Source organism: Vanessa atalanta, chromosome 18 (assembly GCF_905147765.1).
Source record: "Vanessa atalanta chromosome 18, ilVanAtal1.2, whole genome shotgun sequence".
Classification (NCBI taxonomy): domain Eukaryota; kingdom Metazoa; phylum Arthropoda; class Insecta; order Lepidoptera; family Nymphalidae; genus Vanessa; species Vanessa atalanta.
In genome coordinates this window covers 6,452,633-6,466,969 of record NC_061888.1, presented here as the reverse complement: position 1 = coordinate 6,466,969, position 14,337 = coordinate 6,452,633, and the positions used below count along the sequence as shown (strand labels likewise).

The window sequence follows — 14,337 nt, the reverse complement described above, 5'->3', positions numbered from 1 at the left end:
TTTAAATATATCTAACGGCCCTGAATACAAGTTTATTTAATGATATTAATAGTTAATGTAAATTTTAAATATAGTATAGAAAAGTTATAACATTTTTTACAACTTTAACTAGAGGTGTACGTCCTACGTGTAGTTGTAAAAAAATATTATAAATAATTTTTGAAAGTAATAAAAGTTTGTAGAATATTTCACGTCTAAGATCATTAGAAATATTTTATACAATTAACCGTTCTAGAACGCAAACAGTAGGTTTATACAGTAGGAACAGTTCTCATATATGTATAATATTAATAACACATGTTCAACTGTTTAATAGCTAAGTATTTACTAAAATTTACTGATTTATATCTATCTGCCTTATTAATGTAGTGCTGGCTAATAAAAATACAATTATCGATAACTTTATAAAGGCTATTACACTTACATAAAATTACTTTTTAAGTGCTTAAAGTAAGCATAAAATAATTGCTCCTTTTTTATAATTTTATACAGATACACAGTAAAGGTATATTCAATCAACCAAAGCTTACAATATTGTGTGGCGTTATTTATTACATAATTTATCATGTTGATAAGCGTATAAGTTAATTGTCAATGTCATGTTGTCACATATCAGCTGGTCGTCGGTAACATTTTGTAAATAAGTGAAACTTTGAATATTTTACAAAAAGCTATTTAAAAAAAGTTACACGGTATTGTTTATTTTAAAAATGAGGTTCAAAACGATTGGGTTTATCAAACAAATTCATTCGTTGTGTTGTACATCAAGCCGTCAATTTAGTACTCTTATTAATACAAAGCGGCGAATAAATTTCAACCCAAAACTTTCATCGTTAGTGTGTGTATATTCTTCAGACAACAAAAAACATTTTTTAGACATAGATAAGAAAGCAGATGCTTTAAAAGATGCTTTAGAACAAAAAAAGTTTCAAATCAAGGATACAGAACAGAGAATTCGAAAAAAGGGTGTTGAAATTGTTCGCGACTTGAAACAACAAAAAGAAATTACAGGTCAAAAGTTTAAAGTTAAGAAAGAACATTTAGTTAAGGATATTTTAGAAACAAGGGCTAAAGTTAGAGAAAAAATCGAGGAAGTTGTGGAGGTTGTAAATATGTTTGTTTCTAAATAAGTTAAATATCAGTTCTTTATTAAAGTAAATCACTTATTTGTATTTCAGAAAGAAAATGTTTTTACCGTACCCAATATACTATGCATGACTAGAATAGCTATGTCTCCATATTTAGGTTATGTCATTTTGCAAGATAATTATAACTTGGCTCTAGGATTATTGGTATTTGCGGGTGTTACAGATCTGGTAAGTGACATAACTGTGTGTGTAAGTGAAGTACAAAATTATTCATATAAATTTGATGATATACACATAAGCTCTCCTTTATATTATAAAAAATAAAGAGTACACGCATTTGCAGTTAGATGGATGGATAGCACGCAATTGGGAAGGTCAGTCATCCAAAATGGGTTCATTTTTGGATCCTATGGCTGACAAAGTCCTTATAGCCACATTATTCATTAGTCTTACGTGGCAAAATTTGATACCACTTCCTTTGACTTTGCTGATTGTGGCCCGTGATGCTGTATTAGTTGGAGCCGGTTTTGTAATTAGATACATCAGTCTACCACCCCCTGTAAGTATCTATATCTTTGTGCTTACATGGATTATCTTATATTTCAAATTTTATTTTATATTATTAATAATTAACTAATGAAAAAATTTGTTACACAATAAATTTATAAATAAAAGTTAAATAAGCATGTTCTAATAGAAAAATAATAGTGAAGTTACTTTTAACAATTTTTGTAAACACTGTTTTGATTTAAGATAATTCACTTTTTTATTAAACTGTGTTAAATTGTTCTCTGTTTACCTTACAGAAAACACTAAGCAGGTATTTTGATGTGACTCATGCAACAGCTCAATTGGCCCCAACATTTATCAGCAAAGTTAATACTGCAATTCAACTTTTACTGGCAAGTTTATTTTCTTTTTATGTTTCTATATGGAAAATTATTAAATGCTTATAAACCCTTTTCATATTTAGGTAATTGAGATATAAATGTAGATTATAGATTTGTTAATTATTCTAATATAACTAGGTAACTGCTTTAGATAATTACTTATAAAAACCCAAAATAAAATTTAATCTGTTTTATTATTAACTTTTTCAATTAAATTATTAATAATTTAGTAAAATTTCTTTGGTTTTAAGGATAGTAATATTTTTATTTATATGTATTTCTAATTTCAGGTGGGAACAGCTTTAGCTTCACCGGTATTCAATTTTGTGGATCATCCTGCACTAAATGCACTGTGTGGATTAACTGCTGCATCTACTGTTGTTTCAGCAATCAGTTATATTATAAGTAAAGATACCTATAAACTTCTGAAGAAGAAATTATGAGTAATATGTGATTATCATGTGTCGTCTTCCACTTGTCATGTATGATTTGTGTGTATAAAGTAAATTTGGAATGAAAATGTTTTTAAACAGTTTTCCATGAAATGTATTTATTGTTAAGCCTAAAAAATATATCAAATGGTTAAAATAAACTTCTGATTTGTATAAAATAGGGATAGTTTTATTAAATCATTCTATTCACATGAATAAACTGCTCATAATGCACAAAATACTCATATATTATAAAAAAAATGACAAAAGTACAAAATTATACTTAGACTAATAAGAACAAAACAAAATTATATTTCAATAACAATTTTGAGTCATATCCAAAATACAACCATAACTATTGATTACAAAAAAAACTGTCAAAAATAATGGAGATGATGGATATAAAAACAGTTCAAAAAAATTTAAGTATCCATAAAATGTTTACAAAAATAATATGTGGAATGTTGACAGTTGTTAAAAAGGAATACTTTGTTACTGTTTGTTAGCCAATAGTTAATTTATAAAAAAAATAATGACAATTATATTAAAAAATAGGCATAAGTAATGAAACTGAATGTTATCTAGGCATTCAACTATAATGTATAGAATGCCATGATATTACAAGCTGTAATACTTTTGCATTGTCAATAAAAACAATATTACTAACCATATCTTGGACACTACTGTTACTATAATACCTAATAGTCTTAATTTTACCAATTTCAAGTTATTATGTAACAAACTAATATTGGACTGAATGGATGGTGAGACAATTTTCATAAAGGCACACTCACTGTACAACCAAAAAAAATTTATATATACAAATTATTCATTTTATTGCTGGATAATTTTCAAGTCTTTATTTCAGTATAATACCTCACACCCATGGAGATAAGAATAGGAACAAAACTTTAGAATATTTTTTCCTAATTTAAGCCTATGTGTGAAAGGGCTATGGTGTCATATGGAAAATAGATAAAGAACATTAAATTCTAAATTCATTAAATATTATTAAACATTATTATTAGATTACTTAAGACATCAATAATCTCTTGAAAGCATAATAATCTGTTTAGAAAATTAGTTTTAAGACTAGATCAATTAACAAGCAAAAATTTAGAGCCTGGTTAAAGTATTACCAACTTAATACTTAATATTTGATAAACTTAAAATGAACATAACACAAAATAGGACTAATGTTAATAGTTGGAAAGCACAAAAATAACAAACTACTCTTATTTATATTACAAATTTAAATATAATATTTTATTTTTATCAATCACTTATGGCAGCAGGTATTAAAAATATCAGTTATTTATCTGCAACAAAATCGGTTTTTTAATTTGTAGATATAAAATGTACCTATTATAGATTAATTATTTTTATTATGAACAGAAAGACAAATCAAAATTGTATTACAAAATCCAAAACCAGCTGAAATTTGCACCATAAACCAGCCAACATTCTTTAAAAAATCTTTGGCTTATATGCAATATATTGTCACATATATGCAAAAAAGAATTACTATTTTTATAGATTATTAATTAATACTTTTTTTTAAAATAAATAACCTGGGAGTATGTTAAGCAAGCAGTAAAAGGCTAGTTAAATTTTGCAAAGCACCGAGTGAATCAAATGTTCTAGTTCTAGTACAAAGAGATAACACAATTCACAAAGTATATAAATAATAATGTCATAACATAAAAACTTTTAATTCTATTTGATATTTTCAATAATTGTACAATAATAAAACTGACACTTGATTGCACATACAATTATAAAATATAAATTAAATACAATATAATTTTTATGAAATGGTAACAGCACTTGCTTGCTTTAAGTATTTTTTAATAATGTTATACATTAGAGTGAATGTGAGTGGTTATTAGTGTACTCTAATGTGATCTGTTATAATCTAAATGTTAGTTGAGTAAATGAAAATGATTACGTGTATAGTCAATGCAGACTGTGACATGTTAACCTACTTTATTAATTAACTCATCACAGATGGCTGTAAGCTCTTCATTATCTTTAATTTTCTGAGCTAGTGATTCTTGTAAAGAGGAAGCATGCACTTCGCTCTTCTTAAGCATAGCATTAAGCTTCAAAATCTCAGCTTGATGAGTTTTCTTTACAGAGTCTAGTTCTGCATTAGCCTTATTCAATTGCTGCATGGCATGTTGTCGTAATGTTTCATATCGAGCCTCTAACTTCTGTATTGCATCATTATTTTCTTCCACAGTTCTCTTTAAGGTCTCCTCATTACTCTTGTACCCTTGAATAATTACTTTACATCTCTCATATTTAGTATGAACATCATTGAATGCATGTTCCATAGAAGCTAAATGAGCTGCAGCCTCATCACGCTCCCTCAAGAGAGTAGATCTCTCCTCAGTCCATCTTTTAGCTTCAGTTTCCCTTTCTCCTATAAGAGATGATATTGTACGCTCATACTCTTCCATCACTACACTCATCTGTTTATTGTTTCTGACCTTTTCTGCAACACGCTGTGAAAGAGATTTTTCTTTCTCAGCATATTCCTCATTCTGCTCTGTCAGTTTTTTAATTTTTGTTTCACAATCCTCTAATCGCTCGCGTAAATCTCTATTAAGGTCTCGTAGGCTTTGAGCTTCTTCTTCTTGTGCTGTCAGCATTTCTTTAACAGCTCGCAGCTGTTCCAAAGTGTGTGGGTCCATATCTGATTGCCTAGTTATGACAGGAGGTGGAGGTGGAAGACTAGCACCCAAGTTTAAGAGTCTATCAATGGTAGCAATAGCAGGCGAAATTGTGTTAGACTTGACTGGTGTAACTTTGACTGCTGCAGGCTGACTCCTGTTTACTGCGGGAGTAACTACTTGAGTAGGTTTATCTGTATGACCACTATTACTTGGTTGCACAGATAATTGTTGCATTGAGTTTGCAATATTTTGCTCTGTACCTGACATGGTACTTTACAAAATCTACACAAAAAAATTAACTGCACTGTCTTTATTGACTAAAGTTTTCGGACTCTTTCTGCTGACATATTCCCTAAAACCATATAAATCGTTAAATCTCCAAGGACAGTGACATTGCTACTGAGAACATATGTATCAAGAATATACTTTAGTGTATATAAATATGTTTAGCAAATAAAATCAAGATTAATAAAGCTCACCTATTGCTCGGAATTTTATTAAAACTACAAAAATTTTGTAAACATCCCACGCATGGAATTAAGAATTCATAATATGAATACGGTATTCCATTAATATATTCATTAACCCATTTGTTTTTATTGCTCACGGTTTTTTTTCATAATTTACACAGTTGTTCACTTTGTTAAAACCGATTCACTATTTTACTTTATTTGGTAAAAATTACGACTTTTCGCTAAATGGTCGACGGATGGATGACATCAGAATTCAGAATATTTCACAGATAATAATAGCATGTAGTAGTAACAGATTCGCAATATAAAGATAATCCAGGTAAAATTTTAAAATCAAGACGAAAAATAATTAGTATATTATCGACTTTGAGAAAGTAAACACTGTTAGCTATGGCTGGTGTAATAGGTATATTTTTTATAAGTTATAGTTGTCATTTGCCAACACATTTATATAGAGTATCTGCTTAATTCAAATTTAGAGGAGTAATCTATTGATATAATTTTAATATTTAGAAAATAATTATAGAGTGAACATTATCATATTAATTAATAATGTATTACCAATGCGTAATTAACGCATCTACCGGAAATTTGGATTAGTTTTATACACTACTTTTTCCTTGCGCTTCATTTGCCTTTTGTTTTATAATCTAGTGTCTACTGGTAAACTAATAAAAGGCATATCAAATATCGAAATTCAGCGCATTACTGATATTTGTCGATATATTATTATTTGATTTGAATTATTACAGGAAGGCGGAAATATGAGAACAGTTAAATAAAAAAGGTATATTAAGTAATATAATATTTTATTATTTTATACACCAACAATATATCTATCTGTTTTGTACATTTCATAAGCAAACTCTTCATTGTGCGTAGGATCATATTCTAAACCTGAAATATAAATTATATTATAAAAATAAAAAAATAAAACATTTTTGGGATAATGTTAAGAAAAATATTTACCAACGTATTCAATTTCTAGATTAAAGACTCCATTGATTTTATCTCCACAAGAAATACCAAAATGAGTCACTCTATCTAATCGTACCCTCGTTTGCTTGTCTTGTATCCTACCCTTTGATCCCAGAATGAATTTTGAAAACGGAATCTGAAAATTGTTAAAATTATAAAAACTATATAATATATAAGAAGTGTACAGAAATGTTACTCTCTTACGATCATATTACAAGTGCTGACGTGAAAGTGACCCAAAATACAACTACAGTCGAAGTGCGTTTTTTTTAAAACGAAACAATAAGGAAGATTAAATTTTTTATAATATAACGAATTATTAGATTCGTTGAGGATTCTACGATATTTAAAGCGGCGCAACAATTTGAAAGCGACTTTGTCTAGATTGGGACGAAATTTAAAGACTACATTTTTCGACAACACGCAAGTTTTTGAGTTAATGATACTCAAAAATCGTAAAATAACATTTCTTGACGGTATACGAGTTTAAAAAAAAAAAACATAGGATTCTAACTATTCATTTGTATAACACATGATCGTAAAAATAATAAATTAAATAATAATGATTTATACTTTATTATTTATCTTTTGGGTAAATAATCTTACCTTGGCAATTTGCCAGTAAGGTCCTCCTCTAGTGTAGAGGACATAATGATATATATCGTTCCACGTGATGTCATGATATCCCTCGCAAGATATATTTAACAAATACGATCTCCCGTCGCCTCTTACTTTTAAGACAATCGTGTTATATAAATTCCAGTTAAAAGTTGTTTCACGCTTAAATGATTTCTGTAAACATATTATGTATTAAGATTGTGAATTATGTTTGGGTCATAAAAAATATTTTAAGTCACATTATAATATTACAAATGCAACCATTTTAAATTTATAATATCTAATTTCACATCAAATTAACTTGAACTTTCAAGTAAGAGCTAAGATGTTTCTGTGCATAAAACATGCGGATTTTGACAAGATCGCTGCTTTATACCCGAAGCATGCACAACTGGTTTCATTACGTGATTTTTTTGTAGTTCTAATTTATCTCACGCTTTGATACACCTCAAGGAAACCTGAATGGGTCGGCAATCATTATGTCAAGAAAGAGAGAGGGCGTTCTTGTGTGGATAATGGACATACATATAGAGGCCATATATAACTGAAATTTTTAATAAATAATAATTTCAACCACAATCTAAGGCGTCAACTGACTTTAAGCAATTTTGCAAGACAGCATGGGCAGATAATGACCACATATTATTTTCGAGCATTTGAAACTTTTGGACTAAGGGTCTTGCGCCAGAACTTTCTCTGATCTGATTTTGATGAAGGTATAGTTACAGGTACAGGTCATTGAACTATTGTTTGCGCACTAAAAGTTTTGAACATGCATAATACAGTTAAGGGTGGTGATAAATATATTTTTTATTTTTATTATCAATAATTGGTAAGTAGGTATTTAATTGATACCTACTACTAGTGTTAGTTCATTATTTAAACTATGCATTCCTCTCATTACCACACATTAAAAGAAATGTTTTTAAAAGGTTGTAAAAGTAAGAAAAAGGCGCCTGTACCTATTTATGTACGCGAGTGAAAAGTTCAACTTCGGCGTTATTGAAAATATTTTTAATTACGTGCAATAAATAAAGGTTGACTGGTAGAGAATGCCTTCAGGCATTAAGTCCGCCTTTTGTTCCAACTTTTGTTGTTGGTCAATAAAGTTTTTAAATAAATAAATAAATAATCTAAAAGTAGTTGAAATAATAATAATAAATCTTCTGTTTTACCACTACTTTAACACTCACTCTCAAATTGAAAGATACATAATTAATATTTGTAATAAAATAAACATTGTTAAATAAGACACTTTATTGGTGGTTTAGCGAGCACCTTCATAGCGTAGTTGCATGTTAGTGCGCGCGTATCACAAAAATTTATTAAGCATTTTTTCATACCACACTAAAAACAAAAATCGTAGGAGTTTGGGTGGAACATAGGAGTAACTTATCTAGATTATTTTAAATTAAATAAAACTTACTAACCCTTATTCGTTTAGAGCGAATAGAACAATAACCAGCTTTTTTAACCTGTCCATCTTTTGGTACTCTTGTGTCCAGATAGCCATGAAATAGCGCTCTACCCGCTGGACTCGGGTCAAATCCACAAGAACTATATCCTTGATTGTGGTCACTGTCACAAGTTGTTACAAAGTTGTTTATGATACTGGGATCATTAAAACACCATATCAGATCTGTTTCACCTGTAAAGAAGATATTTTATAGATTAAGATGGATATATGTTGTTTTAATAGTCAATATTTGATCTTTGTCATTAGAATATGTTTTAAGGCACACATAACAAAGGCATCATAAATCAGATGTTGTTGTTGACTAAATATGAATAAAATAAAAGAAAAAAATTGTAACATAATGTTAAGTCTAATTATTATTATTGAATCAAACATTAATGAATTAATTGAAGACAAATAAAACTAACATTTTTTACATATATCTTTATGTCACAATAGTTATCAATTTAGTGTCAATAAAGAGTTAATAATACAAATTAATAAATTTAAAAGTTAAAAAATATTTTCTTAACAAAAAATGAGATTCAGCAAAGCAAAACATTTTATACAACTAAATGAACATAACAGTTCGAATAATAGTTTAAAAAACCTAATAAGCACCACCACAAAAAATTTAAATAAATCAAAGTCAAATTCAATTCTATGGCTCTTGTTTGTCAATAAAATAGTCTTAAGTGAGCAATAAACTATGTAAATCAATCTTATTGTACCATATTAATAAGAAAATAATTTAACATTGGATAAGCAATTTTTACCAAATAATCTTATTAATGCAAAACTTTATAATTAGGAATCACAATGCTCATTTATGAAGCAAACAAGTGCTAATAAAATGGCTACAAAGTATAAGTTAAAATTAAGTATTATTCTTAGAAAACAGGGTTTAATTATGTTAAAATTTCAAATAATATCTTGAGCTTTATAATATATAGATAATAATTAGCGAACTTCGTTGATTAGTTGATCACATATTCTCGTCAATTCCTCATTATCTCTTGTTTTTTGTATCAACGACTCTTGGAGAGAAGATATCATGATTTCATGTTTTTTAATTGTAGCATTTAACTTTGTGATTTCAACATTGTGAGCCTTTTTAATATTATCCAGTGTTTCATTTGCTTTGTCTAAATTATCTGTTGTAACTTGCTTAAGATTGTTATAAAGTATTTCATATTTCTCCAAACCTGCTTCATACTCGACTATCTTCAGATTAAGAACTCTTTCCCTCTCTTTAGAATCTAGGATCAAAGTCTTACATTTCTCATACTTTGTTAACAAATCATTGAAGGAACTTTCCATACTTGAAAGGTGGTTAAGTGCTTGATCTCTTTCTAATATTAATTTTTCAAACTTCCCTTGTGATAGTATTTTTTCTTTTTGTTGGTCACCTATTATAGATGAAATAGTTTTTTCATATTCCTCCATTACAATACACATTTGTTTATTATTTATAGTTTTGTCATTAACTTGTTGAGTCAATCTACATTCCTTTTCTTGTAAAACTTCTTTTTCATCAGTTAATTTTTTTATTTGATTTTCTAGTTCTTCTTTTGTGCGGGAAAATTTGTGTTCAATATCTTGTAAAGAGGATTTTAACTCTCTGTTCTCTTGTCTTAACAGCAAAACCTCTTGATCCTGATTTTGCAAAATAATTCTTAATGACTGGAGTCGATCAACTTCTTGAGCTCCATACTGTGGGCGACGAGGGCTTCTAGGAGCAGCTGTTGGTGGAGTGTTGCCAGCAAAGTTTATGAGCCTGTCTGTTGCTACTTGGCTTGGTGTAAGAATAGCAGAAACACTTCGTACTAGAGCTGGTACAGATTTTGCCTGAGTTGTACTAGGCTTTGGAACATCACTGCTTACAACCGGTGGAACAACCTGAGTTGGTTTATCTTTCCCATTTTTAGAGATCATTAAACTTGTTGACAATGTATGTTTGGAAGTTTCGGTAACATTTTCAGTTACGACTGATGTAGAACTGCTGGTTTCATAGCCAACATCACATTCAGAAGAATCTGTTTGTGAGTTTTGAGCATTATCAGATGCATCTTGCAACATTTTCTTTGCATAAAGTGGATCAAATTTTACAAATAGACTTTCTTTTCCTCTATCGATTAAGGTTTGATTTCTATTTGTTTCCGCACATTTAACAAGGTAATCTAAGCTGTGAGCATCCATAAACATATCATCGCACGTTGGAACTTCTTGCATTGTTATATCACATATACTATCAAAATCGGTACCAGTGAGAAAATCACTTGTAACATTCGTTTGATCAGAGATTTCTCTTGATTTTTTTGGCGATAGAGCCATTAGATCGTCTACTGAAGAAACGGGAGTGATGAAGCTTTCATCAGAAGCAATAGTACTAACTCGTGACGACAGCATGTTTTCAGTTTTTATTTCACTGTTTTTTATTTCACGATTTGAGAGAATATTACATTTAAGGTTTAAGCTGCTTAAGCCACCTTTTTCATTTTTAAAATATGACGAATTATTAGACAGAATATTAGTAAACATTCGATTTATCAAGTCGTGGTATGTTCTTATCTCAATAACAACTTCACAAAACTTTTAATATGCTATGGAATTATTTGAAGTTATCAGTTTCTTAACTAATAATCACAGGTAGAAAAGAAAGAAGCAAAACAATAGCGATCTATATTTATAAAATAAATATTCCAGCCGTTGTTGAGAAATAACGGAAAGTTTTGAAACTGATAGGGAATACAGATTATGTCTAAAATCTTAAATTTTTTAAAGTGACAGCTGTGACAATGTATAATGTAAATATCAGATTCAAAAAGAGAAGGATTGAATTATATATTATTACTAGCCATGTAATATGGGAAAAACGATATAAAATTAATTCAAATTCATTAAGCAGATATGTTTACGGATAAATTATAAAAGTCGATTATACCAAGGATCTCATCAAATTACGAGTCATATTCAATACAGTTTACAAGTAATATTATATTAAGTATATACAAGTAATCGAAACAGGCCTTAACCTATAAAAATGGGTATTCTATTCATTTTTAAATTTAATACTAGTGTAACGGGGGCCTGTTTTAAAACTCATCTTTTTAATTGATTCAACGTGTAGCCTTGAATTTTTCGTACCTAAATATTGTTATAATGTTATTTGTTATTTACCGTTTTAATTTTAAGTAAACAACAATTAGCTTATGTACATATCATAAAAATCACTATCACAATTTACATTTAAAGCTAATCTTTTAAACTCGTTTCTAATGATGAGTACCTAAGGTAAACTTTAAAATAAATTGAAATTTAGTATTCGGCTGGTTATGAATCATTTATTAGATTTAGCAGATACTGCTAGAATGGAAATAGTAATAAGAACATGATATCCGTAACAATCCATAATATTTCGGATAATAATGCATACTTCATAAGTATAGTTCAGACACAGTACAGCTAGAGTTAAATTTTATTTCAATTTGTTATGAGCGCGAGAGTGCGACTTGAATTCGGAGAATTCTTGAAGTTTTTTTTTCGGAGTTTTATGTTATGTTATATACTTGTTGTCATATTACACTTTCAGTCTGAGGTTACTGCAGCATTGAATTAAATGTACCTAAATACCTACTATTATTGTTCGAAATGTGGACTCTGTTGAGAAGAAACAGCAAGAAATTCATTATTTACTATTTTCCATCTATTTACATTTGTATTGTTACTTTAGTTATTGAATATGGCTGAATTTATTATTAATCCTGTATGAAAATCAACGGATACTAACTCCACACTTTTTTTACCAATGCTATAGTCTTATATTGATTATAAAGCCATAGACTATTAACAGGGTACATATAAAATATCTGCAGAACCTTATAATAAGAATTAGAAACTAATACCGTATATTAATACATCCTTCTTGGACCATAGTATAAACTTTGCAAAGTCAAAAATTAAGTGTTATAATTAAGTTTACCTTTAACACTTGTATTTTAACAATGATCAAATGGCACTGCTCTTGCAAAATGGTTTTCATTATTTAGAATATACATAATATGTGTAAACATATTGTAATGCAACTGAAAGTGTAGGTAGTAAATCACTCTTGTTTCTCTCATCTCAAAACATTCCGAAGAGTCTTGGGCTCCCATTTAATAAATAGTTTAAATAGGGCATAATAGGTTGGTTCCATGTAAATTACCAATATATCAATAAAGTAGTCTATAATCGAGCATTATATAGTTGTCTTATTTTATAATTGGGTATGTTATTAATTACCAGCATTATCAAGGTACTTTTGCATTTTAATAGAAGATCAATAACACCTCTGTTATAAAAATCTTGTGAAGGTAATTTAAAAATGCATGTAACACCTTTTACGCAATCTTTACTACCTCATTGGATTTGGATATATTTTCCCATATAGTTCAAAATTAATGGAACCACTTCTGATCTGCAGGCTTTCTTGTCGACATTAGAATTTCTAGAATGGAAGATTTCAAACAGAAAACACACTATATGCCTTAGTGCTACTAAGGGTTATTAATTACCTTTATTAAGGCAATATCATGCCTAGTGTCCTTAAATATTCCTCCATTTATGAAGTAGAAAATAAATGATATATATATATTACTAAACCTTAGAATATCTAAGAACTATTAAAACAAATTGTGCTTAATATAATAATAACAATCTTGATTGCTCACAGAGGTAAATTAATTGATAATTTGTATAGTTGTTTGTGTATAATTATATGGAAGCTATTTTGTTGCTACTATGTATTTTGAAAGAACAACTCACGCAAAAAACAAAAAAATAATCAAAATCATACATTGAAAAATAAAATGAACACATGCTGATGCACTATTATTTTTGATGTTTTTTTAGTAATGTTATATTTTCTTTAAAACATAAAGTTAATGTTTATCAGGTATAACATATTTTACAAAAATAAATATATTTTTTTTAAAAGCTCAATTTCTAAGAGATAATACACCATACAAGAAGATCGTAATGGAAGGAAGTAAAGTATAAAAAATTGAACTCACCTGGTCTTGCGATGAGCAAAGGATCTGCTGCTATGAACTCTTTAATTTCTTGAGTAAACAATTTAAATTCCGATTTAAGTTCCTTGAATCCATCTTTGATATGTTGGATTTTGCCAGGTTGTTCTTTACTGTTATAACCTGCTTTCCTATCTTTTTCCCAAAACAATTGACGTTGTGGAATCCTATTTAAACCAGATGGAAATTTCAATAAATTTGAATCAAAAGTTTTACATAATGTGGAGGAAGAACGATATATTTGAAATGTATTTAATTTCAAATTTTTAAATAATGCCATTTTGTATAAAATGTTTTAATTTAATTCAATTCATCTTAATTTGTAATCAATTTATATAACCTCCTACAATGTTTACAAGATAATTGTCATGAATTCATTTAAATAAAATATTGACATCAGATGTCAAAGCCAGCTGTAGACTGTTAGGCAGCTTACATACGGCGTTGTAAAAGATGCGGTACAGCTGCCGAAGCATTGCCGCTTTTTTTCTTTACATTTGTCAGTCCACAACTTCCTCATGGTTCTTTACATTCGATTAATCATAATACTGGGTCAGCGATACCACAATTCTTGCGGCGGGCCGGGTGCGAGAATTGTTCTTGCAACCTGACTTCCCAAAAAAAATATTTTAAAGTGATCTTCTTGGTTCACATTC

The 14,337-nt window shown here is 28.9% G+C and overlaps 4 protein-coding genes across 4 annotated transcripts; 1 reads left to right on the top strand and 3 right to left on the bottom strand.

The window, feature by feature from the left end:
- Positions 1-614: 614 nt before the first annotated feature.
- On the top strand, positions 615-2,572 carry LOC125071177 (probable cardiolipin synthase (CMP-forming)). The gene is made up of 5 exons (XM_047681282.1): positions 615-1,103; positions 1,179-1,316; positions 1,432-1,647; positions 1,895-1,990; positions 2,269-2,572. The coding sequence occupies exons 1-5, from the start codon at positions 711-713 to the stop codon at positions 2,419-2,421; spliced, it is 996 nt and encodes a 331-aa protein (XP_047537238.1). The 5' UTR covers positions 615-710; the 3' UTR covers positions 2,422-2,572.
- Positions 2,573-2,652: 80 nt separating this feature from the next.
- Positions 2,653-5,831, bottom strand: LOC125071180 (transforming acidic coiled-coil-containing protein 3-like). The gene is made up of 2 exons (XM_047681284.1): positions 5,567-5,831; positions 2,653-5,439 (listed from the first exon to the last, which is right to left on the bottom strand). The coding sequence occupies exon 2, from the start codon at positions 5,352-5,354 to the stop codon at positions 4,386-4,388; it is 969 nt and encodes a 322-aa protein (XP_047537240.1). The 5' UTR covers positions 5,355-5,439; positions 5,567-5,831; the 3' UTR covers positions 2,653-4,385.
- Positions 5,832-6,352: 521 nt separating this feature from the next.
- Positions 6,353-14,041, bottom strand: LOC125071181 (complex I intermediate-associated protein 30, mitochondrial). The gene is made up of 5 exons (XM_047681285.1): positions 13,667-14,041; positions 8,587-8,804; positions 7,145-7,330; positions 6,530-6,674; positions 6,353-6,457 (listed from the first exon to the last, which is right to left on the bottom strand). Exons 1-5 carry the CDS (start codon positions 13,959-13,961, stop codon positions 6,378-6,380), a joined length of 924 nt encoding a protein of 307 aa, XP_047537241.1. The 5' UTR covers positions 13,962-14,041; the 3' UTR covers positions 6,353-6,377.
- LOC125071164 lies at positions 9,170-11,343 on the bottom strand. Its single transcript, XM_047681268.1, has one exon. It carries the CDS (start codon positions 11,151-11,153, stop codon positions 9,573-9,575), a length of 1,581 nt encoding a protein of 526 aa, XP_047537224.1. The 5' UTR covers positions 11,154-11,343; the 3' UTR covers positions 9,170-9,572.
- Positions 14,042-14,337: the final 296 nt, after the last annotated feature.